Source organism: Xenopus tropicalis, chromosome 3 (assembly GCF_000004195.4).
Source record: "Xenopus tropicalis strain Nigerian chromosome 3, UCB_Xtro_10.0, whole genome shotgun sequence".
NCBI classification, from domain to species: domain Eukaryota; kingdom Metazoa; phylum Chordata; class Amphibia; order Anura; family Pipidae; genus Xenopus; species Xenopus tropicalis.
The window spans coordinates 86,822,567-86,846,245 of NC_030679.2; the positions used below are offsets into that span (position 1 = coordinate 86,822,567).

Genomic DNA, 23,679 nt, shown 5'->3' on the forward strand with positions numbered 1-23,679 from the left:
CAGGAGTCGGTGGTGTGAGAGGCCCAGGTGTTTGCGAAATATCGAAGCCTGCCCCCTAGGCCTATTGACCTCTGTGTGACTGTAAAATAGTCAGGAAGAGGCAGCTTTGTCTCCTGTGGGTTTTGATTGTGGCTTACGGGGCTGCCAGGTAGATCTGCCCTTGCTGGGAAAACGCTGTTTAAATGCGGAGGGGGAGCTAGAGTGTGAGCCTCCCTTGTAGTTGCGGGAGCTTTGCGTGCAAAAGGAGTTACCCTTTCGTGGATTGAAGGCTGACTTGGGCTTATTCTGTGGGAGAAGAGTGCTCTTTCCCCCTGTGGCCTGAGATATGATCTTTTCCAGTTCCTCCCCAAAAAGTCTGGATCCCTTAAAGGGGATGGAAATCAAGGACTTTTTGGAGCTAGGGTCAGCCGACCACATTTTTAACCAAAGGGCTCGGCGAGCCACGACTGAAAGTGCTGAGGAGCGTGCCATAAGTTTGGCAGCGTCTAGTGCTGCTTCGCTCACAAAAGCATTAGCCTCCAGAATGTAAGATATTAATTGAGAGGCTTGTGAGGAAGCGGAGGTTTCCTGTATACATTCAAGTAAGGAATTGGCCCACGCTTCAATGGCCCGACTGACCCAGGCAGATGCCAGAATAGGGAGAAGGGCTGATCCTGAGGCCGAGAAGGCCGCCTTGAGGAATCCCTCAAGCTTTTTGTCTGTAGGGTCTTTAAATGCCGAAGCATCGGGTACTGGAAGGGTGGTGGCCTTGGATAACCTAGACACTGGGGCATCGACTACTGGAGGTACGCTCCATTTGTCAATGAATTCCTTAGGGAAAGGATACTGTCTAGTAAAACGTTTTGTGACCTGAAATCTCCTTTCCGGAGATTGCCACTCCTCCTGGATCAATGCTTGTAGCTGATCATGGGCAGGAAAGAAGGATGAAGCCTTGTGGTGCTTTTTGAATAAACTTTTAGTCTTACCTGGGGCAGAGTCTGCTCCATCAATTTGTAATACCTCCAGTACTGCCCGAATTAGGTGGTCAACATTAGAGGCAGTGTCAGGGGTACCCTCTGTTCCATCGGAATCAGAGTGTGCCGATGAGAACACCTCTCCTTCACTAGCCTCATCCTCTGATAGGGATGGGCTGGAAGTAAGAACCCTTAGGGCCGAGTCCACTCTACCAGTCTCACGCTTGCGCTTAGTTATGGGTGGTGGAATATCAGACAGTTTTTCCAACATCTTATCAAGAGTGGAAGTCAGTTGAGGTATACACTGTAACCCTGATAGGGAATTTGATAATGAGACGGCCCATGCTGGCGCTTCAGAGGAGGCCTGTGCGATTGGGGCCCCTGCAGGGAAGGTTCCTGCTATAGGTTGGACAATGGAGCCCAATGAGGCGTGCTGAGGCCTGATTATGTGGGCTGCAGTCAGGGCAAAGTGGGCTAGATTGAGCCTCTTTAAACTTAGTGAGGCACTTAGTGCAGGCAAAAAAGGACACCATGGGTGAATCCTTCCTGCTTCCCTTAGAGAATAAGTCTCCCCTGCCTTCAGCCATGTGTGTAATAGGGAAAAAATACTTGCCACCTGTATAAGTCTCTGGAGGGAGAGAGAGAGAGAGGCGCAGCGGTTCTGTGTCTGAGCAGAGCACTTGTAAGTTGCCAACTGTGTGGGGCTAAGCGCGCCAGGGAGAGAGGAAGACGGCCCCAGTGACGCGCGATAGAAAGGCGCGAAGTGTAGTACCTCCCCTCTCTGATGCAAGTGCGCAACAGTTTAGGCGCGGATTCGCCGTGTCATCAGAGTGCGCGCGCACGTTATCAAGGTGCGCGCACCCACGTTATCAGGGTGCGTGCGCGTGAGGATAGCGTTGCGCTTATGGCTGAAGGCAGGGAGCAGGGAGAAGCCCGATTTACCTTATGGAGGAGAACTCGAGCAAGGCACTTGTCTCCAACCATCCGGGTTACCCAGCTCTGTCCCAGGGAGCTTAACCAAGCGTTAGGTAATACACCTTTGCAGAGTGGGAAATCCCGCGGAGGGGGCTGACACTTGGAGCTCAGAACTGTTACTGGCTCTGGTCTCACCCCTGTTGTCAGCGCTAATCGCTGACCGATGTGGTCCTTGTGCAGAGCCTCTCTAGAGGCTATCCTAACCTCCTGTGACGAGGACACTTGAAAAACTGAGCCCTGTGGGCTAGGCAAGGGGGTAAAAGGAGAGAGGGAGGAGCAACAGCTCTGACATCACTGCAGTGTCCTGCCTCCTGGTAGGAGGGACCCTTTACCCCACTGTTCCTGTGTCCCCCTAGACATAAGAGAAAAGTTTTTTTTAAGTTTCCTACCACAAGTGGGAGTTTCGAACAAAAAATATAAATGCCGTCCAGGAAAACTGGAAACTGAGGTGGCAGGGCTAGAAACCAACACGAAGGACAAGTCATTTCTGTTTCTGTTGTGTTTTGAAAGCGGTAGCATGTGTGAGTAGAGCAAGAACATAGTTAGAGGGGACCTATCCCGACTGTGCTGCAGCGACTCGCCCCTCCCACAAGGCGGCTGTGTGAGCCTTCGCTGCGGTCACGTGTTGTCGTTACGCCAGTCTCGCGTGATGAGACTTGTGGCGCTGGGATTTTGTGTAAGATAGAAGACTTGGAGCCCGCAGTTTTGCGGGAAGTGTAAGTAGCCTTGCGGGATTGCGGGCTGTGTTAGGAAAAGCGGGCGTGTTGGGCTGTTAGGAAAAGCGGGACCTTTGGGCGAAATGAAAGCTGTGTGAGGGAAAGAACATGCGGGCACCCTAGCAAGCACACTCTCTCCCGAAGTCTACAACTCACTGACAGCATGGGGGCCGGTAGTCAAAGTAAGTGCAGCACAACCGCCCCCCCTTAAAACCCAAACCCCACCGTGCGTGGGATGGCTATCCCCGGTCCCCCCACTCATAGCGGCCGTGTGTATGCATCAGTAGCCTATTCCCGTGGCTTGCCATCAGGTCATATAATGGAGCGCCAAAATGCAACTTCTGGCCGAGAGTGAAATGCGATTGGTACACTTTTCAACGTGAACTAAAATGAGCCATTTTCAAAACATACTTTATGTTATGAAATATAATTAGGTTTATCTGCATTATAGCAGCGTGAAGGCTACTTTTTTTTTACTTCTGTCGTAGGGCTTACTAAACTTATTGTGCAATGTAACATAGCTTACCTTTCTGTCTCCCACTCTTTTTGATCGTTTAACATGACAGGACTTTCTACACAGCCATTGTTAAGTGAATGTGCCCTTTAATACAAATGTTCACTATACAACTTTTGCCATTTGTCCCTATGGATGTAAATTAGCATCTGTATTTTAAAATCGTAGTGGGGATGGTGTCAGCAATGGCAATAGCATCCAGTTCAGTTTGTGCAAGTCAGTTCAGTTTGTGCAAGTCAGTTCAGTTTGTGCAAGTCAGTTCAGTTTGTGCAAGTCAGTTCAGTTTGTGCAAGTCAGTTCAGTTTGTGCAAGTCAGTTCAGTTTGTGCAAGTCAGTTCAGTTTGTGCAAGTCAGTTCAGTTTGTGCAAGTCAGTTGCTGATGTGGAGTCAAGCTGATGTGGAGTCAAGCTGATGTGGAGTCAAGCTGATGTGGAGTCAAGCTGATGTGGAGTCAAGCTGATGTGGAGTCAAGCTGATGTGGAGTCAAGCTGATGTGGAGTCAAGCTGCTTAGGGAACACTGCCATGATTAGCAGGACAGACTTCATGTAATTCCAGGTTTAGATGCACTGGCAGTTACATACAGTTCATTAGGCTGTACAGAAGCATTGACACTTGCTGCAAGTTGCTAAGAAGCATGTATGGTAGCAAGTACCCTTGTGAATTGCAACAATGTGTACTCCATTTGATGTCCACCGTAGTTGGTTTTGAAAGTGAGCAATTGGGTTTAAGGAATAAATCAGAGGCCAATATTTCCCAAGCGGAGTTCCTGGCCTAATTTCTAATTGGTCTGTGCCAGGTGTTGCTTGCTGTACCATCTTTTTATGTTTCCCTTTTGCATTCTAATATCTTTCTCTAGCTGTTCTTTCCATTTTTGCCCATTTAATGTGCTCTATTCTTCTTTTTCTCGCCCTCTTCGGCTTTCCATTTCTTTAACTGTACTTTCATTGTGTCCTTCTTTCTTTCGTTCTGTTGAGTTATTACACTTTTTTCATCTTCTGCTATCTCCCATTTCTGTTACCCTTATATTCTTCTCTCTGTTCTTTTCTGTACACTGACCTTGTGATATATTATTCCTTTTATTCTGCTCATCCTTGTGTTGTGCTCACTGTTTTATTTGGTCCCTTTCCCTACTTAGACTGTAAGCTCTATGGGGCTGGGACCTCCTTCCTACTGTGTCTCATACCACATGGCACTTACTCCCTGTATATTTATACATATTTATTGTATTTATTATAACCTAATTTTGTATATTGTAAGATTATACAACGATGCGTACCCTTGTAGCACTTTAAAAATAAAGTAATACATACATACATACATCAGTACAAAGCAGTGTTCTCATTTGTCATCCACATGTTGTCTTTCACTGCTTAATAAGCACATTAGACATTTTTGTTTAGTTGCAGCTAATGTTCCATGCATAACATATTCTAATAGCTTGAACACCATCCTTACTTGACAGGCACAGGAGGAAGCCCACCGGGACTTGTGCTGTTTATATCTCCCACTTGTTGCAGCGTGATGCCTTATTTGCTTGTCGTGTAAGGCTGGTTTGCGTTGATAGGCGTGGATTAGCTACAGGGATATTTAAAATGCTTAGGCTCTGGCCACACAGTTGCTGATAACTGGGCTGCAGAACTAGTACATGTGGAATTGAATCAGTCAAATGGCTGCTATTACTTCATCACCGTTCATCACTGCCTTATGTTTCTGTATAAATGCCATGTTCTTTTAGTACCATATAAATATGTCTTGTTTTACTGTTTTTCATTATTTTTAGTCATTTAACATGAAGGAAGAGGAGCAAAGGACAGCCATGTCCTTCATTGATACAACCATTAAGATGAGAAAGGAGGCAAATGCCAAGAAAGTTGTTTTGGCCTGGGGTCTGCTGAATGTGTCCTTAGCTGGAATGATTTACACCGAAATGTAAGTTTGTTTTATAGTCATACAGTTTTAAAGCTTTAGATGTGTTTTAAATTGTTCTGCTACAGTGCATTTTGGAATGATTTTCATTAACTCTTTACAACAGATTATTTCACGGTATTTTAATTTTGTCTGCAGGACTGGAAAAATGATAAGTACTTACTATAACATTACTTACTGGCCCTTGTGGTACATTGGTAAGTTTTTTTTTTTTTGTTTCATCATTAGAGGGAAAGCTGGGCTGTTGATAAAGTATGTGTTAGCCACTTAACTATCTACAAATATGCTCCTACGCTGAAACATCCCCCTACTTGTGCCTGCACCCGATAGCATTGAATACGATTGGGTGCAGGCACATGTAGCTGATATCTGCCAAAAAAAACGCGAGACTTTGCATTTTCGGCTACATGTGCCTGCACCCGTGCATATTCAGTGCATTCGGGTGCAGGCACAGGTAGGAGCATTTTTGAGTGTATAAAAATATGCTCTATTTCAATTATTTGAAAAAAAATTGAAAGTTAAAAAATGAAAGCTTATTGCAAATTGGGTTTGACTACTACTTTACATCACACTGGAAGGTAATTTTAAGGTTGTACTAACCCTTTAATATATTGAACCACGTCTATGGTTATGGCAGAGCAGTATTTGTGATGTCCTGGGGTTGCCATTTCTTTGCAACAGTTCCAGTTTGGGTGACAAATGACTTATGATCCTGTAAAGCAGCACTGTCAGTTTTTTTTGTTGTGTGCTAATTATCCACCATACTAGAATTATATGCATGATATCCTAAAAAGATGTCTGTGAATCTCTTGGGTAGAGAGGAAGGGCATAAAACTATACTATGGTGAACTAATATTCTGATCTTCTGACATTTGTGTTTTGTTTTTGTCCTCTTTTAGAACTTGCCCTGGCATCTCTGTTTAGTTTAAATGCACTGTTTGATTTTTGGAGATATTTCAAATATACTATGACTTCTCCAAATATAACTCTGAGCCCATCTCAGCAAAAGCTTCTAGGTGTACCTTATTCATGTAAGTATGAGAATATGTTGACACGTGCACTGTTAATGGAGAAGGAAAGTCATTTTGGCATTTTACTGCCAATAGATTTGCCACATTAGTGCCACCTAGAACAATGTATTTATTCTGCAGTAAACTGATTTAGAAGCTTTCTTCGTTTGCTTAAGATAGCAGCAGCCATTTTAAAGAAGAAGGAAAGGTAAAAACTAAGTAAGCTTTATCAGAAAGCTTTATGTAAATACAGCCATAAGCACTCACAGAAACGCTGCACTGACTTCTCTGAAAAAAGATTAGTTGTGCCTGTAATTCCTGTGCCAGAGACACGCAGCTTTCTGGTCTCTGCTCTTTCCTGCTCCCCCCTCCCTCAAGAATGCTAAGAACTCACTCCCCCCTTAGGAATGTGGGTCTGAGCAAATCAGCAGGAAGCTGACTCATAGTCTTACTAACTGAGCATGTTCAGTTTGGACTTGGTGTCTGTGCAGGAGTGAGGCATTATGGGAACTTTCTTTACACAGCTCAGCGTTTTTTCTTCCTGTTTGGCTTCAGATCTTCTGAACAGGTGAAATATGGGGAGACTTAATGGCACTATTGAGAGAACTGAAGGTATGCCTGCAGCTTGAGATTAACTCTTTAGCCTTTCCTTCTCCTTTAAGTAGCTTCTTGCCTGCAGTCTAGTATGGCTCAGATCACACATTCCTAAGGGAGGGAGTCTTTAGCATTTTTGTTAGGGTTGCACCGAATGCAGGATTCGGTTCGGTATTCTGCCTTTTTCGGCAGGGTTTGGATTCAGCTAAATTCACGGTCCTGGCCAAACCGAATCCTAATTTTTAGGATTTGGAAGGGTTAAATGTTAGGGGAAAATGGGTTTTTTTTTTCTTCCCCTTCCAGATCCTAATTAGCATATGCTTATTAGGATTCAGGTTCAGTATTCAGCCAAATCCCTTGGGATGGGTCTGAGGGTTTGGCTGAACCCAAAAAACTGGGTTCTGTGCATCCTTAATTCTCATAGGAGGAGGGAGCAGGAGAGAGGGGAGAGCTTGGAGTCCTTGGATTGAGAACTGGCTGAAGGTAATTTAAATATATGTAAATATAGTTAATATCTGTGAGTGTATAGATAGGCTTGTTTATGTATGCGATACATGTGTACATGGTTCAGTTGGAGTGGTTGAACTTTTGAGCTTTTGTCTTATTTCAGCCAAAGTACTATTACTAGACAATAGTAAAATAACTTCTAAAATATTAAAATTATTTTTTTATTATATACAGCAGCCCAGTCTTCTCCACCACGGGATCTCATTACAAATAAGGTTCCAGCCTCTACACCATCTCCCAGTGTGCAGGGGCAGAATGTGCTGAGCTACAGTCCTTCTCGTTCTCCTAGCTCCAGTCCAAAATTCTCACCTAGTTGCATCAGTGGATACAGTCCTCAGATACAGGCTATGCTACCAAGCAGTGGTAGTCCTTTCACGTCAGTTGTTTCGTACTCCTCTAACAGCTTTCCTAAGGTGAGTGTTGAATGTGGGAATTCCTTTGCCTTGGTAGGTTTTGTGGCGATCAGGTGATTATAACCAAGGTAGATTGTAACCTTTATCTATAAAATAAATAATAGTATACCTCACTTTGTAACTTGTAAAAATAACTGTCATTAATGTATTGCTTGCTATTCATATGTGCTGATGGCTGCATTATAAAGAACTTGTTGGCCTTGGCTTGCTTTGCTGCACCCAGTAGGCACATATCTCCTATATTTCTAGATGCTATATTCATACACTTCTGGAACCAACAATTGTCTAATGGAAAGGTATGCTCGGATATAGGCCCCCAATTTATATATAATTTTTTTATTAGCTACAAGTGGAAGCAAGGCCAACTATGTTTAGCCTTTACCTTTCCACCAGAAAGGCAACATTCCCTAAATGTGTTGGTGGCTTCTGGGGGTGAGCTTCATGTCCACACTTCTCTTTGTTATATTTGTTGGATATAGTTGTCAGTTTCCTGGATTGTTTGAAAACCGTTTCATGTCATACCATGTAGTATGTCTAAATGTATATGTGGTAAGGTATGGATTGTTTGTTTCAAGTCAGTCCATATGGAATATGTAGTGGAGCTTTTGTTTGACTAGTGAGAGAGGTGGGGGGTGTTGTTGCCAATGATGAAGTATTGCCTTCTTTACTGCTGCTGCCCAGCCAATCCTCTTTCAGGTTGTGAAAGCCTGATCTGTTGTGGAGGTGTCCAAAAAATTACCCAGGTCATTGTGAATTGTGTAGATTGCCTTGTTAAGGTTTTCATATCCAGAGGCAGTGTGCAAGGTCAGTGTGTGGGTCCTGACATTTCAAACAGTTATCTGTAGATGATGTACCAATGTGATACCTCCTGACTGGTGTTAAGTGTGAATTGTGCAATATCTGTAAAGCCGTTTCTCTGTATTTATTGGCGGGTAGTAGTTGCATAACCGTGTGTGTAGTTGTTGGTATGAAGGGACAGTTGAGGCTTCTTTGGTTATTGATACCGTAGGGTTGGTTTCTGATGGTTCTAATTATTTTGTAGATTTGTGAAGTTGTTTTCTTGGAGTTTAGCGGGTTGTTTTTTTATCCATGTCGTTTAGGTGGTGTTTGTTTAACCTATTTTAATAAATATGCCATCAACGTGTTGGAGGAGTTATTGAGTTATGACATTCAGTGAATATGTTTTGATTGTGGGAAGTGCAACAGTGAATTTTATTTTTTCAAAGAAATGCATATCTCTTTTGGCAGATTACGAGTTACAGTTCTTCTCCTGGCTCCTCGCAATACCCTAGTAATCTTGGTCCAGTGGAAGGTGGTCTGAGATCTCGCTATCGTTCATCTCCATCTACCTACAGCTCTCCAACGGATAAAGAGGATTATATGACTGACCTAAAATTACTTGACACTTTCCTACGAAGTGAAGAAGAGAAACAGCATCGGGTTCAGCTTGGTAAAACCTTCTAATCTTTAAAGTTAAGATTAGTGTAGTACTCAGGCTGACCAGACAGTGCAAAAAAAACAGCTGTAAACTGCCATGCTTTTCAGATTTTGCACCCTGCCCCAAAACTTGGCACTCAAAGGCCAGGTCTTTGTGTTCCAGAATGGCAAGTACTGCACTGCCTTCTTTCAGCATCACTTTATTTGTGAGAGAGAGCACTGCCTGCTGGTAAATATAATTTAAAAATTTAGAGACCAACTTGTAAAGTGCTAAGCAGCAATTTTATTATATGTATCTAAATATCTTCTCTTGGGTTAATATTTATACTATGACTATTTCTTCAGAAACATCAGAGATGGTTACACCCTAATTTAAATCATTCTCTGCATTACTTCCCTGGCATACTCTGTTTTGCTTCTCTGACCACTCAGTCCCACTCCAGTATGCCTTGCTCTTCATCCACTGCTAGTCTGCTGTGTTTTGTCCTCTTCTAGTCTGTCCTGCATGTCTTCCTGCTCCTCCTATCCCAGTTTGTCTTGTGCCTGCTCAAATCTGTTTTTCTTCTCCATCCACTCTGCCCTACTCAAGGCTGTCCTGCTTGTCTTTCTGCTCCCTGTCTGTCCTGCTTCTCCAACTACTCAATCCCACGCCATCCCACTGCAGTTTTTTTCCCACTTCTCCTTGGCTGTAGACCCTTATTTTAGCCTTTTGGTCCTCAACGGAGTCCTTGCCTGAAAGTAGGGATGCACTGAATCCCGGATTTGGTTCGGGATTCGGGCCAAATCCAGGCTTTTTTAGAAGGCTCCGGTTTTGGCCGAATCCACAGTCCTGGCTGAACCGAATACTAATTAGCAGAAATTAGCATATGCTAATTAGCATCCGGAAAGGGTTAAATGGTCAGGGGGAAAACATTTTCTAAAATTTTTAACACCTGATCCTAATTAACATAATCCATCAGGGTGGGTTTTGGGGTTCGGCGAAACCCAAAAAAGTGGGTTTGGTGCATCCCTACCTGAAAGACTCAACACCCCAACCTGTGTATGGGAGATTTCTCTTATGCTAAGCCCTTACACCTTAGTATACCACATCCCAGTTTAGAGAGAAGTCACAGGTAGTAGTAAAATGAGCGCGATTTGGGATTTAAAAGGGGTTTTACTATCAGCATGACACATTGATTTAGTGATACCGGGTGCTTGAATTGTTGTACAACATATTAGGAACCTTCTCCTGTTCCTCTAAATTTGTCTTAAAAAACATTGGTGACTAATATGGTTCTTGTGTGCATGCCCAATGTGAAAAATATAGTTACTGGTAACACACTGCCCATCTGAATAGTTTAATATTGTGTGGATAGCCAAATTACATTGTTTTGATGTTTAAAAAGTCTCCATATTTATACAGGGAGTCCAGATTCGAGCTCAACTGCAGCCAGTCCAACCTTCTGGAATTACAGTCGTTCTGTGGGTGATTATGCACACACCCTTCGGAAGTTTCAGTACCAGCTAGCCTGCCGTTCCCAGGCTCCCTCTGCACATAAAGATGAAGCCGATCTTGGTTCCAAGCATGCTGCTGAAGAGGTAGACATAGACCCTGGGGTGTTTGAGGAGTCTTGTCTTCTTATAACCATTTTATAAGTATGAAATGAATCCATCCTATAATGCAGACGTCTTGTTTTTTTATGCTCAGCATACTTGGGTGGAGGGCTTGAGGCACTATGGCTCAAAGTATATCTAGCTGGAGCTATAACACTACTAAGTTAGTGTTATTAAAATCTTAAATGCGTGTGGAAATTATGAAGGCTAAAAAAAAATTTAAAATGATCCAAGAATACTTTATAATGGGGGGAAGAAGAGAAGGTTTTCCTTGTAAGCCTTATTTATTTGACCCAGGAGGAACATAGTTGTAGAATGCACATATTAATGTATATGATTATATATTTGTATAATTGATGGCTCTCTCAATATAAGCAAAGCAATTCTTTCTCTTTCAGGTTTGGGGAAAGGTTACAATGAATCGTCAGCTGCTGGACCACATGGATGCATGGACTGCAAAATTTCGAAATGTATGTAAGAATGATGCTTGTGGCAGTACGTGTTAATATCCAGATAATGTTTTGCATAAATCGTCTTAAAGGGAATAGATTTTAGTATCTCTTCTTGTTGATAAAGTTGGTGGTGATTTTCTGTTTGTTTTTCATTTTATCTTTGTAGCAATACCCTTGGCTTGTTTGTTAAAATAAGGCTGAATCTGCAAAATTAAAAAGTGCATCTTAAAGGACATGTAAAGCCTACATTTGCCTACCATGTATATCAGTGGGGCACGTCTCCCCCACCCAAATGGCATCGTTTGTACTGCATATATCCCTTTTGTTTGCTAGCACCATCACATTTTCCTAAAGCAAATAACAGCTTTCACCTGGTGGCCATTTTTCCTCTGATACATAATCAGATACATTTAAATCTGCAAACAGCATACACACACACAGACTCTTATTCAGCATACATTTCATCAAGAATACAGGCTCATACAGGCAGAACTGTCTTTGATAAAAATTCTGCTTTGTTTGAGCTGAGCTGAGGAGAGTTGGTTGGGAGAAAAAATTAAAGCAGACAGCTAGAGCTTATTTTCTATGGGAACCAGCAATGCCATTTCTTCACTGGCTGCTAGACTGGAAGGCGTGTTTAGTAATCTGAGCTTAGAACAACTGAGCATGCCCACAAGCCAACAGCCAAAGCAAATTCCAGAGGGAGGGGGCTGAGTGGGTTACAGGAGGAGAAGGAAATCTAAGTGATAAAGGGGATACTGCAGCCTTACTTTTAACCTCTGGACAACCAGTGTGGCAGGTATTGAAAGATTTCAAAGAGGCTGTTCACTGATTACATTTTTGTGTGTGGGGTTTACATGTCCTTTAAAGGCTATTATTATATTTTTCACCATAAAATGTGTCCATGTAAAACCAACTTAAATTGAGCATGCCTGAAAGCCTGTAACCAGTCAAAGCATTAGAACATTTATAGCAATAACTTTTTTTTTTATATGTGTGAAACTTTTGCATTTGTAAAGTCCCAAAACACTTCCAGGTCTTCTCAAAGCCCCCCTTTCCACTCCTGAACTAAAGCATGTGTTAGTCTCGCAACTTTGTCCTATCTGTGTACCAGGCTAAAATTACTGTGAGTAGCACAGCAGGTTGTTTGGTGTCAGACCTTGCTGAAAAGGATCAAAAAGATATTACTCTTTATTTTTTAGCCAAACACACAAACAATTATGAGACTAACAGGCAGTGCATGCAGGAGGGTGTATGAGGTTGTAGATTGGGTTTTGTTCTCCTTTTTATAGATCACTGGGTGCTTGTTCTATTATTATAAATATGCTGTCATCAAGCACTACATGTGTAAGTGAAACTTTATTAGCAATAAGATATTTTGCTTGATACATGGTTAGACTCCAAAGGGCAGCCTGGAGGATGAGGTTTTTGGGAGCGTGTAGCTAATTAAAGAATGGATAAAAATGCAGAAAAAATAAAAGTAAGATTTCCTTAAAAATGTGCAGTGTACTGTGAAAGGTAATTTGAGATAGGTGGTGTAGTTTTAAAGAAGGCATATTTTTAAAGAAATGATAATGAAAAACATGCCTAGCAGATGGTGGGATACGTTTACAGGAACAGTTTACAGATGTATGGATGGGTAGAGTTAATTTTTATAATTGTATTTTCAGATATTTTCCTAAATGCTATTGCTAGCCATTGTAGAGACTGGAATCAAGTTATTGTGTGATCCTGACAGCATAACTTACTACATACACTCTTTGGAGTTAAAGGACATGCAAAACCCTACGTTTTACTGCCATGTATATAAGTTGAGCACATCTCAACAGTTTTAGCAATAAAGTCAGAAGTGAATTTTCTGGATGCTACAAATACTTAAAAGGTATAGAAAAATAAAACCCATCATTGCATCCATTTGTTTTCTTTAGACATGTTCTTCTTTTTTCCATATTAGTATTCTCACAATGTACAATTCTGGTAGCTAATTATGGCTTTGTATCCCTTTAGTGGGTTAATGAAACCATTTTGGTCCCCTTGGTCCATGAGGTGGATTCTGTAAACACACAAATGAGAAGACTTGGTTGTCCTGAGTTACAGATAGGAGGTAAATAATGGCATTATGGACATGTCATCATTTAAAAGCCAACTTTATAGTTATTTATTCTGCATTATTAATTTTACAATATTTTTGACAGAATCGAGCATAAGCAGTTTGAAGCAAGCAGCTCTAGTTAAAGCCCCACTCATACCAACATTACATATTATTGTGCAATATCTGGACATCACTCCAAATCAGGAATACTTGTATGAGCGCCTTAAAGGTAAATATTTTTTTTTTTTTTTACTTTGGATGTAGATCTTCAGTTTCCTTATTTGTACCCCATGTTTAACGAACAGTGCTTCAAAGGAACAGCAAGGAAATGATACATTCCATAGAAATCTATAATTTGCAGGGTTTGTCTGTAGTGTTTTTGAAAACTTACAGTCCAGGTAGGGTGGTTATTAGGGAAAAAAAAAAACTAATCGAGAAATGTGAAAATATAGCATCAATAATAAATCTTTCTGGATACAGAAATGAGAAATGGATCAGAATAACTAAAAAGAACACAATATAAAAACTTGTTTAGATAATGTTAATCCTAAAACATATTAAAGCTTTATGGGAATTTCTACATTTAGTGAGATGTTAACCCTAACTTAAGAAGATGTTTCGCTACAGTCAGTGTGTGAGAGAGGTCAATAGATGGTGAAAAAGTGCTGCATATGAATCAAAGTATGAAGAGACATCTTACAACAACATTTTCTAAAAAATTGTTTCAAATTCATATTCACATATAAGCTTTAAGAATTTTGTCCAGAATTGTCTCCACCTATTTTGGAACATTATTTTTGTTAAACATTGTCTTGCAATACTCACAATCAGCCATAACATAGAATGGTTTGAGCTGAAGGAGAGAACAATGAAATATGAGAAGAATAAAGATACATTCACTTTGGTAGTGAATGTCTGGTCATTATTTTTATTGTTTATGCCTATAGTTTTATAGGAATATTATTTTCCAGAACTGTCACATGGAGGATGTATGAGCTCTTTTCGATGGAATTCAGGAGGAGATTTTAAAGGTCGAAAATGGGATACAGACCTTCCAACTGACTCTGCAGTATGTTGTATAAAAAAGATTTGGATATTTGCTTTGCATAAAAAAAAATGCTGTCATTGTCTGCAAAGATGTTCATTGGTTTAGCTTTTAAAGTACAAACCATGCATAGTGGAAATTGTGCACATTCTACGTCTAATTTGGTAATGTTATAATTCTGTACTAGGTTTAGCACCTGTATTATTTAAAAGTTTATAGTTTTATTACATGATTATTTCTTTTTAAGATCGTTATGCATATATTTTGCACATATCTGGACTCTCGCCTGCCTCCCCACCCTAAATATCCAGATGGGAAAACGTTTACTTCTCAGCATTTTGTCCAGACTCCAGACAAACCAGGTATATGTGTTTCAGTGTTTATAAGCTATAAGGCAACTACTTTTGTGTGGAAACACACTGACAATTGTACCGTTTTCTTTTCACCATTAGATACTTCAAATGAAAATGTATTTTGCATCCACCAGAGCAATGTAAATCCACCATACTATGAGTTAGTCTATCAGAAGCACATCTACAGCCTGCCAAAGGTATTTGTAAAATGTCATATATTGATGAAGGTCCATTATCCATTCAGCTTATTCTTTCAGGTACATCTATCAAAAACAGTTGCAAGGGTGTTAAGTACAATAAAACATTTCAGGCTTATGCTCACCCCTTAATTCATTATTTTTGCATTATCACTTCAGCACTATATTAAATCCTTACAAGAAGCTTAGAAATAAAAATCTGCAATCATCAGTAGGCAAAAAAATAATGAAGGTGGGAATTCTATACTGCCATGAGGATTTAGGGAAAAATATTTATGGATGAATTTTATTTCCAGTTTCCACCACAGCACTACATCACAGAGCAAAGAAAGTTAAAAAAGCTAGGGGCTTTAATGTCAAGATTGAGCAAAAAAAGATTTTCTTAGATACCAGACATTCAGCTTATAAAGTTTCATAAATATGTGCATATAGGACCAAGTTGCTTTTTGCATTTTACATTTTAACACAAAAAGCAAGTAGCTCCAAAGCAGATATTGATTAAATATATTTTTGCTTTTGCATACTTCCTTGTATTCACCCAATGCTATGAATTAATTAACCTTTCCTGTTTAATCAGAGCAGTACCAAAATATGGAAGCTAGGCAGCATCTCTAAACCAATATTTTTTATACCTGTATGTGCCACATATACGGTCATGCATTGCCTTGTTTACAGGATATTGTGAAATACAAAATGCATTTTGTATTTCCTGCTGTCGGCAAAAGTAAAATTGTAACTACAAACATTATATTTGTGTTATTATAATAATATAATATTAGGTGAAATGAAAATGACTAAATGCTAAAATGTATCCCTGCAAAAAAGATGTACACACAAAGGTGCTTGTGCGTTTTTTGTGCTCCATTAAACTTGCATAAGGCAACTGTTTTGCTGCATATGGTGCTTCATGGCTCATAGATTAACAGTTTTAAATGAGACCCTAACAGGGTTGGCCGTATCGGCTTACTCTGCTATGCTTACATTGTTGCCTCAACAACTTTTAACTTATTTATCAATTGGCTGCAATATGTATGTCAAAATGAGGTTGTACTGCACCCAGTTAATTTACTCTGGAATTTAGTACAATATGACTTGTATTTTATAAATTTAATTTTAGTTGAAAAAAAAATTTGAATGATTTTTAGTGTGAAATGTGTGCTGCCAAAATAAAATGTTTTGCATGTTTGAATTTTGCATTGACTGTCAGTTTGTGACTAGAAAACCATACTGACAATGTTCATATATTCAGCTCCTATATTAAGGTGCTGTATGCTGTTTCTTTATATAGAAAACCATATTGGGCACAAAAATTTTATGACCACAAAAGTAACTTGTCTACAAAATATATTGCACGCAATTTTATGTTTTAAAATGGCTTGAGTACAAATGGATTTCCTCCTAAATATAACCAAGCAAGCACCTCCTCAAAGCCAATTCATAAAGAATTATGTTATTATTTGTGATGAATCCAGACAAAAAAGCAAGTCAATTTCTTAAGACCCATTCAATACTGTGTTCACTTTGGGGAGCAATAGAATGTACCAAACATTTTTGTAATGATGTTAGTATACAAAAGGGAAGAAACAGACAATGCTCAAATGGAGGCAAAGTGTAAATACAATGTTAGCAGGAAAATATTGGATAACACTCTCATCATATGAAAATTAATGTTTTAAATTTAATTTTTCCATTCTCACAAATTTGTTCAGGGGAGAAACAACTTGTTCCATACATTACTCATGTTCCTGTATATAATAAAGACCAAAGAATCTGGGATGCTTGGGTAAGATCCGCTATTTTCACTGACGTTACTTTAGTTATGGCACAACATTTTCCCCTTGTCATGATTATTATGTTCTATGATTGATTTTATTAAGCCTTGCTTCACAGGCTACAATTTTTAAAAACTTATTGCTAGGAGCCTTATTTTGTGACAGTGCATTTTCTCTCTGTCTGGCATGATTCACATTCCCTGTTATTTACTGAAAAGGGGTTTGCAACACATCTTGCAGGGTGCTGGATAATGTGAGGAGCCAAACATTAATGCTAGTAAATGTTCAAAATCAGTTTAAAACCAGATTTTCTTATTATTAATGGGTGAAAGTTAGCGTTTACCATTTGATAAATATGCCTCTAAAAATCCCATAGAAATGAACAGTGACTGGTGGAATTTTACTGTGGTGTGCTCTAATTTTATACTTTTGATAAATGTTTCCCTAACTGACCTAAATGCAATGCTTATAAAACAGAGTTGCCTAGTGTTTCTATATAGTGCTACTGTCCATTATCTAATAAACATCCTAGTAGAGAAAATGCCAATACTCCCTGTGCCAAACGCACACTACTCTTACTATACTGTACTACTACTGTAATGTATGGCAAGTGTTTTTACACAGCAGAAAGAGTTCTGTATGAGTCACAAAGAAAATAAGTATGTTGTCATTTGTAAGAGCTTATCCTGTGTTAAAACATAAAGTGGCATATTTATAAATGTGTGAAAAATCATTTATACCAAAAAAGTATAACAATTAGTATAAAGTGAGGTCCCATACCTGTATCAGATTTGTATGAACACTAAGGGGCTGACTTTTTTTTAAAAACAAAAGAAACAAGTTATTTTCTGTGTTTTACTCCTGCACTTTTTCCTGTTGGTTAGAGCTGCATTATTTCCTGTCGTTTGGTACGATCTAAACAAGTAACTTAAGCTACACGATGTGGATAGGCCCTTTAACTTTACAGACAAAGAAGGCATTATTGGGGGCATTATATGGAAAAATATTTGCAATAGGACAAAATCTAAGCTTTGCGACAAATTTGTGTTTGTGCATCAGAAATATACAGCTTGCAAACCCTTTGCATATCTTGTGACAGTAAGGTTGCGATTGCAAAATCTGTTGTTGACGCAAGTGCACAGTATATGTAATAAAACTTCGTAACCTATTTTTTGCGTTAAGATTTATGCCATCTTCGAGCAGGTGTTAAACATTCGCATTGTGATAAAAGTTTAGTGAACCGTGTTACATTGTGAGCAGCAGTTACAAGTACAGCTGCATGTAAAAGTATCTCTTAAATCTGTTATTAATCCCAGTTTTACCAAGTCCATATTTGCAGTTTCCTGTAGTTTCTAAAATGTTTGACAGTTGAACTTTTTTTTTTCTTTCTTTTTCTCTCTTTGACTTTACACTGTTGATGTTGCATGGGTCATTTACTCGTTTACTTGCTTATCCACTTTATTAATCTGATGTGGGGTATGAAGCACAGGAATGCCCCATGCACAAGTGCTTTTTAAATAGTCACTAAGGGGTGGATTTTTTTATTTTTTTTTGCGGGGGGCTTTAATAAATAAGGCTATATTTAACTGTTTTGTAATCAATTTCTTGTAAATAAAATGTGCAGTTAATAATCTCAGCCCTTTGGTTTTCAGGAGAGTCAACCTTGGCTTATCTGGAGTGAATATCTTATGGATATTTGGAGACCATTAATGCTTGGTGTGATCAGGATTTCAGTCTCAACTGTTTTTCTGTAATACAATTTTTAACTGTGGTGCCTCTGAAAATGTGTTTAAAACTCCTTGATTTTGAGAAGGGACAGATATTGCAGACATTACATTTTGATTAGGGATGACCTGTTTTTAGCATTATCTGACAGATGGGCCCACTGGCAAGAACTGACCATTCGTGCACATGGCATTAATACAATTGTGTGGCTGAACAATGCCCAAACAAATTGATCTGTATAGAATCTAGAGGGAGCTGTGATCACCTCATTTCTAGAACTGCCAGAACCCCATGCATACACCAAAAAGAGGCATTGGGGGATTTCAGTCCAGACAGATGAATTGTAATTGGAGGAAATCCCAAGACTGTTGAATCCGCTCCTCAAGGTTGCCATTTGACATCAGACGGGGTTGTTTAAATAGGCCAAACTGCCCAACTAAAGTTACAAATAGAAATTTTTGGAATGGGTTTTGTTCAGAAATCTGCTAATGTAATTCCAACTTGGATCATTTTAAGTAATTACTCTGGAGATATATATAACATTTGTTATTCCAATCTTACATAAAACTTCAGTCTGATATCACAAATGGCACATCCTATGTTGAGTTTTTAGGGCTGAAGAGTACCAGTACCAAAGCTGTCACTCTGTCTCACAATTTAAAGGTGAATTTAAGTCTGTCAGTGGGGGGTACCAAATGTTAGGCACTCCCCCAGTAATTGTAATAGCTTACCTAATACCCCAAGCCAGTGCTCCTGTTAGCAGAAAACTGCACTGGCCTGGGGTATTTCCGCAAGTGTTCATTGGCACCGTCTTTCTTCCTCTTCTCTTTTCTCAGTGTGGCCATGCACACTAAAGTTAAAAAAAAAAAAAAAAAAAAAAAGCTTTTACTCTACTACGCATGGGCCTTCCCGGATTGGAACTAAAAAAAGACAGAGGAAACCAAAGATCTTCTGCAGAAATACCCTGGGCTGGTTCAATTTTTAGCAAATAAGCATCGGCCCCGGGTATCAGGTAAGTGATTTTAATCACTGGAGGTTCCCTAACTTTTTGGCGACCCCCCCAGCAGTTTAAACTTTAGTTCCCCTTTAAATGAGGCAGCAGTAGTGGTTTGTGGCATTTATCTGCTGGCTGAAATGCACCTATGGGGAGATTACACCTCATATGCCATAACCCTTTATGTTATGTTTAAAATTATCTTTTTCTTTTAAAGCTTTGTTTTTATACAACTATGTATGTGCCATTTAGAAATAATTATTTAGAGGTACAATTCTTGTGTCACATTTTTCCACAACACAGCTGTACACAACTGTTTAATAAATTGTATATACTACTGACTTATTAGCATTAGCTAAAAAGTTTACATTAGATTTTTCTCATTCTGGTATTTATGGGAACTACTCTATGCAGAAATGTTTAATTGGATTTCTAAACAAACTTGAAAATTTTCAGTAAACTGTATTCATAAATTTGTCTTTTTGATGTCATACTATGCAGGCCATTTCTTTTTAACTGTAGAACTTTGCATAGTCTGAGAAATTGTAACTACGTACAGATTTTGTATAGTATTTATAATGCCAACATGTTTTATTCAACCTTGAGCAGGGTTTTGCAAATAAAGAACTTTAGAGCACTCTTTTCTCTGTGTTTCTCTATGCCAGTAGTGGAGATCTGCCCCTTACTCTATAAAGGTCCTATCTCTCAGAAATGGAACTACGTTCAGTGAAAGGGAAAGTTATAATAAAGACAAATGGCTTTATATCCTTCTCCTGAGTACGCAAGTTACAGATAGTATATTCTACTTCTAAGTACAGAGCAAGTTTCATTCATGGTACTTATGCTGTTAATTGAGCCATTTATGAGTTGCACCCCAGGAAAAATGAGCAGATGGTGTGTGTTGAGGTGCCAGGTTTTCATACAATATATACAATATATTCTGCAACCATACAAACAAATACACGTGTACACAGTTTGCACAGTCACCACACTTGAAACATCATTGAACCTTTATGGACAGTTCTAGAGTGCAGATGGTGAGCTAGATTTCTAACTCCTCTTCTGTAAAAAGCTGCTTTACAAATATGCTCCAGACAGTATCCTGCAAGACACAATTAAGAACTCAGATGACTGCGTTGTGAAGACTGAAATTGTTCTGAGGCAAAGGGTGACCTCAGTCCTTATTATTTTGTACCTTGTTAATATATGACGAAAGCCCCATCTTAAATTAACCAAATATAATATAATTTTGGAAAGTGCAGATTTGAGTTGATTGGAATATAAATGTACCCAATTAGGAATACTTATGGTTTTTTCTCTCATATTCTCTGTAATAGAATAACCATGTATAACACAAGATCACACAAACATATGCTGCATGTAGAAAACATTAAATATGAATATTGCATACAAATTTTCTTTGCTGGCACTTTGGCCCCAGGAAAACAAAACGCACGGGGGTTTGTGTGGCTTAAAGGAGAACTTAACTAAAGAAAAACACTAGAAATGTTGTACATTATGTTTTGGGCTTCTGTACCAGCCCAAGGCAACCACAGCCCTTTAGCAGAGACGATCTGTGCCTCTGAAGATGCCCCCGGTTGCTCCCCATCTTTTCTGCTTATTCACTGCAACTGCTCTGTGCTGCTGTCACTTACCTGAGCTTCGGGACCCATCTAAAATATACTGCATAAATAGAATATATATATATATATATATATATATATATATCCGTATAAGGCTCATTAGTAAGTCATTCAGATTCACATTACAATGACAGATCTGAAACAAGGGCAATTGCATCAGAATTTAGACAATCAGACCTGTAGCATCAGTTTATATGACAGACCAGTCTCATGTTCTGCTTGAAAATTTGCAACAACCCCTAAGCTTAGCTTCTCAGCAGCTGCTCAGAGCTCACTGAGCATGTGCACTGTCCCGGACAGTTCTAACAGAATCCAAGATGAGCTCCTGTGAATACCTATATCATTACTACTATAGAGATGCTGAAACTTTAGGCTGATTCAGTCAGGTTAACATATTAAATATAGCATTTCTAGCCATATTCATTTTTAGGGTTTAGTTCTCCTTTAAAGGAACAGTAACACCAAAAAATTCAAGTGTATAAAAGAAATTCCAATATAATGTACTGTTGCCCTGCACTGGTACAACTGGTAAGTTTGCCTCAGAAACCCTACTATAGTTTATATAAATAATGCAGCTGTGTAGCCATGGGGGCAGCCATTCAAAGGAGAAAAGGCACAGGCACTTAGCAGATAACAGATAAAACACAACTGTATTCTACAGAGCTTATCCGTTATCTGCTAAGTAACCTGTGCCTTTTCGCCTTTTTTCTAGCTTGAATGGCTGCCCCCATGGCTACACAGCAGGGTATCTATATAAACTACAGTAGGGTTCCTGAAGCAAACACACAACTTTTACCAGTGCAGGGCAACAGTACATATATTTCATTTACTTTAAAAAGCTTTAATCTTTTGGTGTTACTGTTCCTTTAAATAGGCAGTAAGAACATGGCTCTTTGTTCTTCTGTGTGCTGTGCCTCGACTTTATTGTACCAGGTAAGTTACATCTATTTGAAGAGCAATTAAGTGATCAACTATGTCCTGCATATGTGATTCGCTTTACATAGCAACTCCAAGTTGCATCCAATTGCGTGTGATTTATTAATTGGTGTAAATATCTGCCTGATTGTGGATGGCTCGACTATACTGGAATCTGTGAAAATAATTCAAGCCAATTTGTACCAATTTTTAGAACTTTGCACTGTTTTAGTAAGTGAACCCTGCTGTGTTTAGTCACAAATATAACCGTAATGTAAGTCTAATAACACTGTTTTACACTACCTCAGAACTGGTGTAATCCATTAGTCAGTGGGGCAGTGTAATTAATAAAGGTACATATTTCAATCTACAATGGTTTTTACAGAAGAATTTTACTCTGCTACACATTTACTATGTAACTACATAATATAAGATATATAGCTAACACCCTATTAATTATCTTTCGTATAGCGTTAATGTATTTCTCTTTGCTTTGTGAAGAAAAAAAAAAGGCATGTTTGACATCACTTAAAAGTCTGACACTATGTTAGAACTTATTGGAGGTACAGTTGTAGTATTTTTACATCATCACTTAATATGTTACATCTGTGTCCAGTAATACTCACATGGTCCCTGCTGGGTGCATGTTTAAGGTATGTAAAAAGATGCACTTTGCACAGAGAGACTTTGGAATATAGTGCATGGGGTCAGAAAAGGGAAATGTGTTTTTACCAATGTCCTGCGCCAGTGCATGGGGTCAGAAAAGGGATATGTGTTTTTAACCAATGTCCTGCACCAGTGATGGGGCGGGCTTTCTTTTGGAGCAATGGAACGAATCATGTGCTGCTGCACCTATTGACCCAGGGGAACCCTGGATCTAGATCTACCTTCACACCTTCTAACCAGACCAAATTCAAATATTTAAATGGGTGGTTCTCCTTTAAGATAAATTTTAGTATATTATAGAATGTCCTATTGCTAGCAACTTTGCAATTGGTCTTCGTTATTTATTTTTTATAGGTTTCAAATTATTTCACTGACCCTGGTAGCCAAAAATCTATTGTTCTGCCAGTTTATAATGTTATTATAATTGTTACTTTGTAATCCCTATCTACCTATCTAGTCACTCTTCTGTTCGTATTCCAGTCTCTCATTCACACTACTGCCTGGTTGCTAAGGTAAACAAGACCCTAGCTACCAGATAGCTGCTGAAAATACAAACAGGGCAAATGCTGAACAAAGAGCTTAATAATGGGAAAAAACATAAATAATGAAAACCATTTGCATTTTGCCTCAGAATATTGTCTACTCCCCTTTAAAGTTGGAATTAATTTCACCTTTTCTATATTTCTGCCTTGATCTTTAAATATCTTCTATCTACCCTTGGCCCTAATAGTTGGTAGCCCCTATGTGTAGTGGCAGCCTACATGGGACTCTGTTTGGCATTACAATGAATTTTTATGCAACTAAAACTTGCCTTTCCATTCAAAAATAAGCACCTGCTTTGAGGCCACTGGGAGCAACATTCAAGAGGGTGGTGAGCAACATGTTGCTCAGGAACCACTGGTTGGGGATCACTGGTCTACACAATCTGTTCAAAAAAGAAAAATAAGCAATGTATTCAAAACACTTAAATGTTAGATTATATTTTATCTTTTTACTTGGGTGGAGTTCTCCTTTAATACGCAAAAGATGGCTTCCAAGGAGAATGCATCAGACAGCACCAAAGTGTTACGTTTAATTGTTTAACAGTGTGGGTCTAAGAAGCACCTTGGGCAGCGGTACTGGAGTTTGTACTTAGTGGGTGTAGAACTGGGGAAAAAATAGAGAGTGGCGGAACTAATTTATTTGC

At 39.2% G+C, this 23,679-nt stretch overlaps 1 protein-coding gene across 4 annotated transcripts; it reads left to right on the plus strand.

Annotated features, from left to right (window-relative positions):
• Positions 1-2,492: 2,492 nt before the first annotated feature.
• Positions 2,493-19,909, plus strand: tmem209 (transmembrane protein 209). 4 transcript variants are annotated; one of them, XM_012958940.3, is made up of 15 exons: positions 2,493-2,644; positions 4,940-5,088; positions 5,224-5,282; positions 5,985-6,116; positions 7,371-7,609; positions 8,858-9,059; positions 10,449-10,624; positions 11,020-11,109; positions 13,099-13,195; positions 13,287-13,412; positions 14,155-14,252; positions 14,476-14,590; positions 14,681-14,778; positions 16,488-16,561; positions 18,203-19,909. In XM_012958940.3, exons 2-15 carry the CDS (start codon positions 4,949-4,951, stop codon positions 18,258-18,260), a joined length of 1,704 nt encoding a protein of 567 aa, XP_012814394.2. In that variant the 5' UTR covers positions 2,493-2,644; positions 4,940-4,948; the 3' UTR covers positions 18,261-19,909.
• Positions 19,910-23,679: the final 3,770 nt, after the last annotated feature.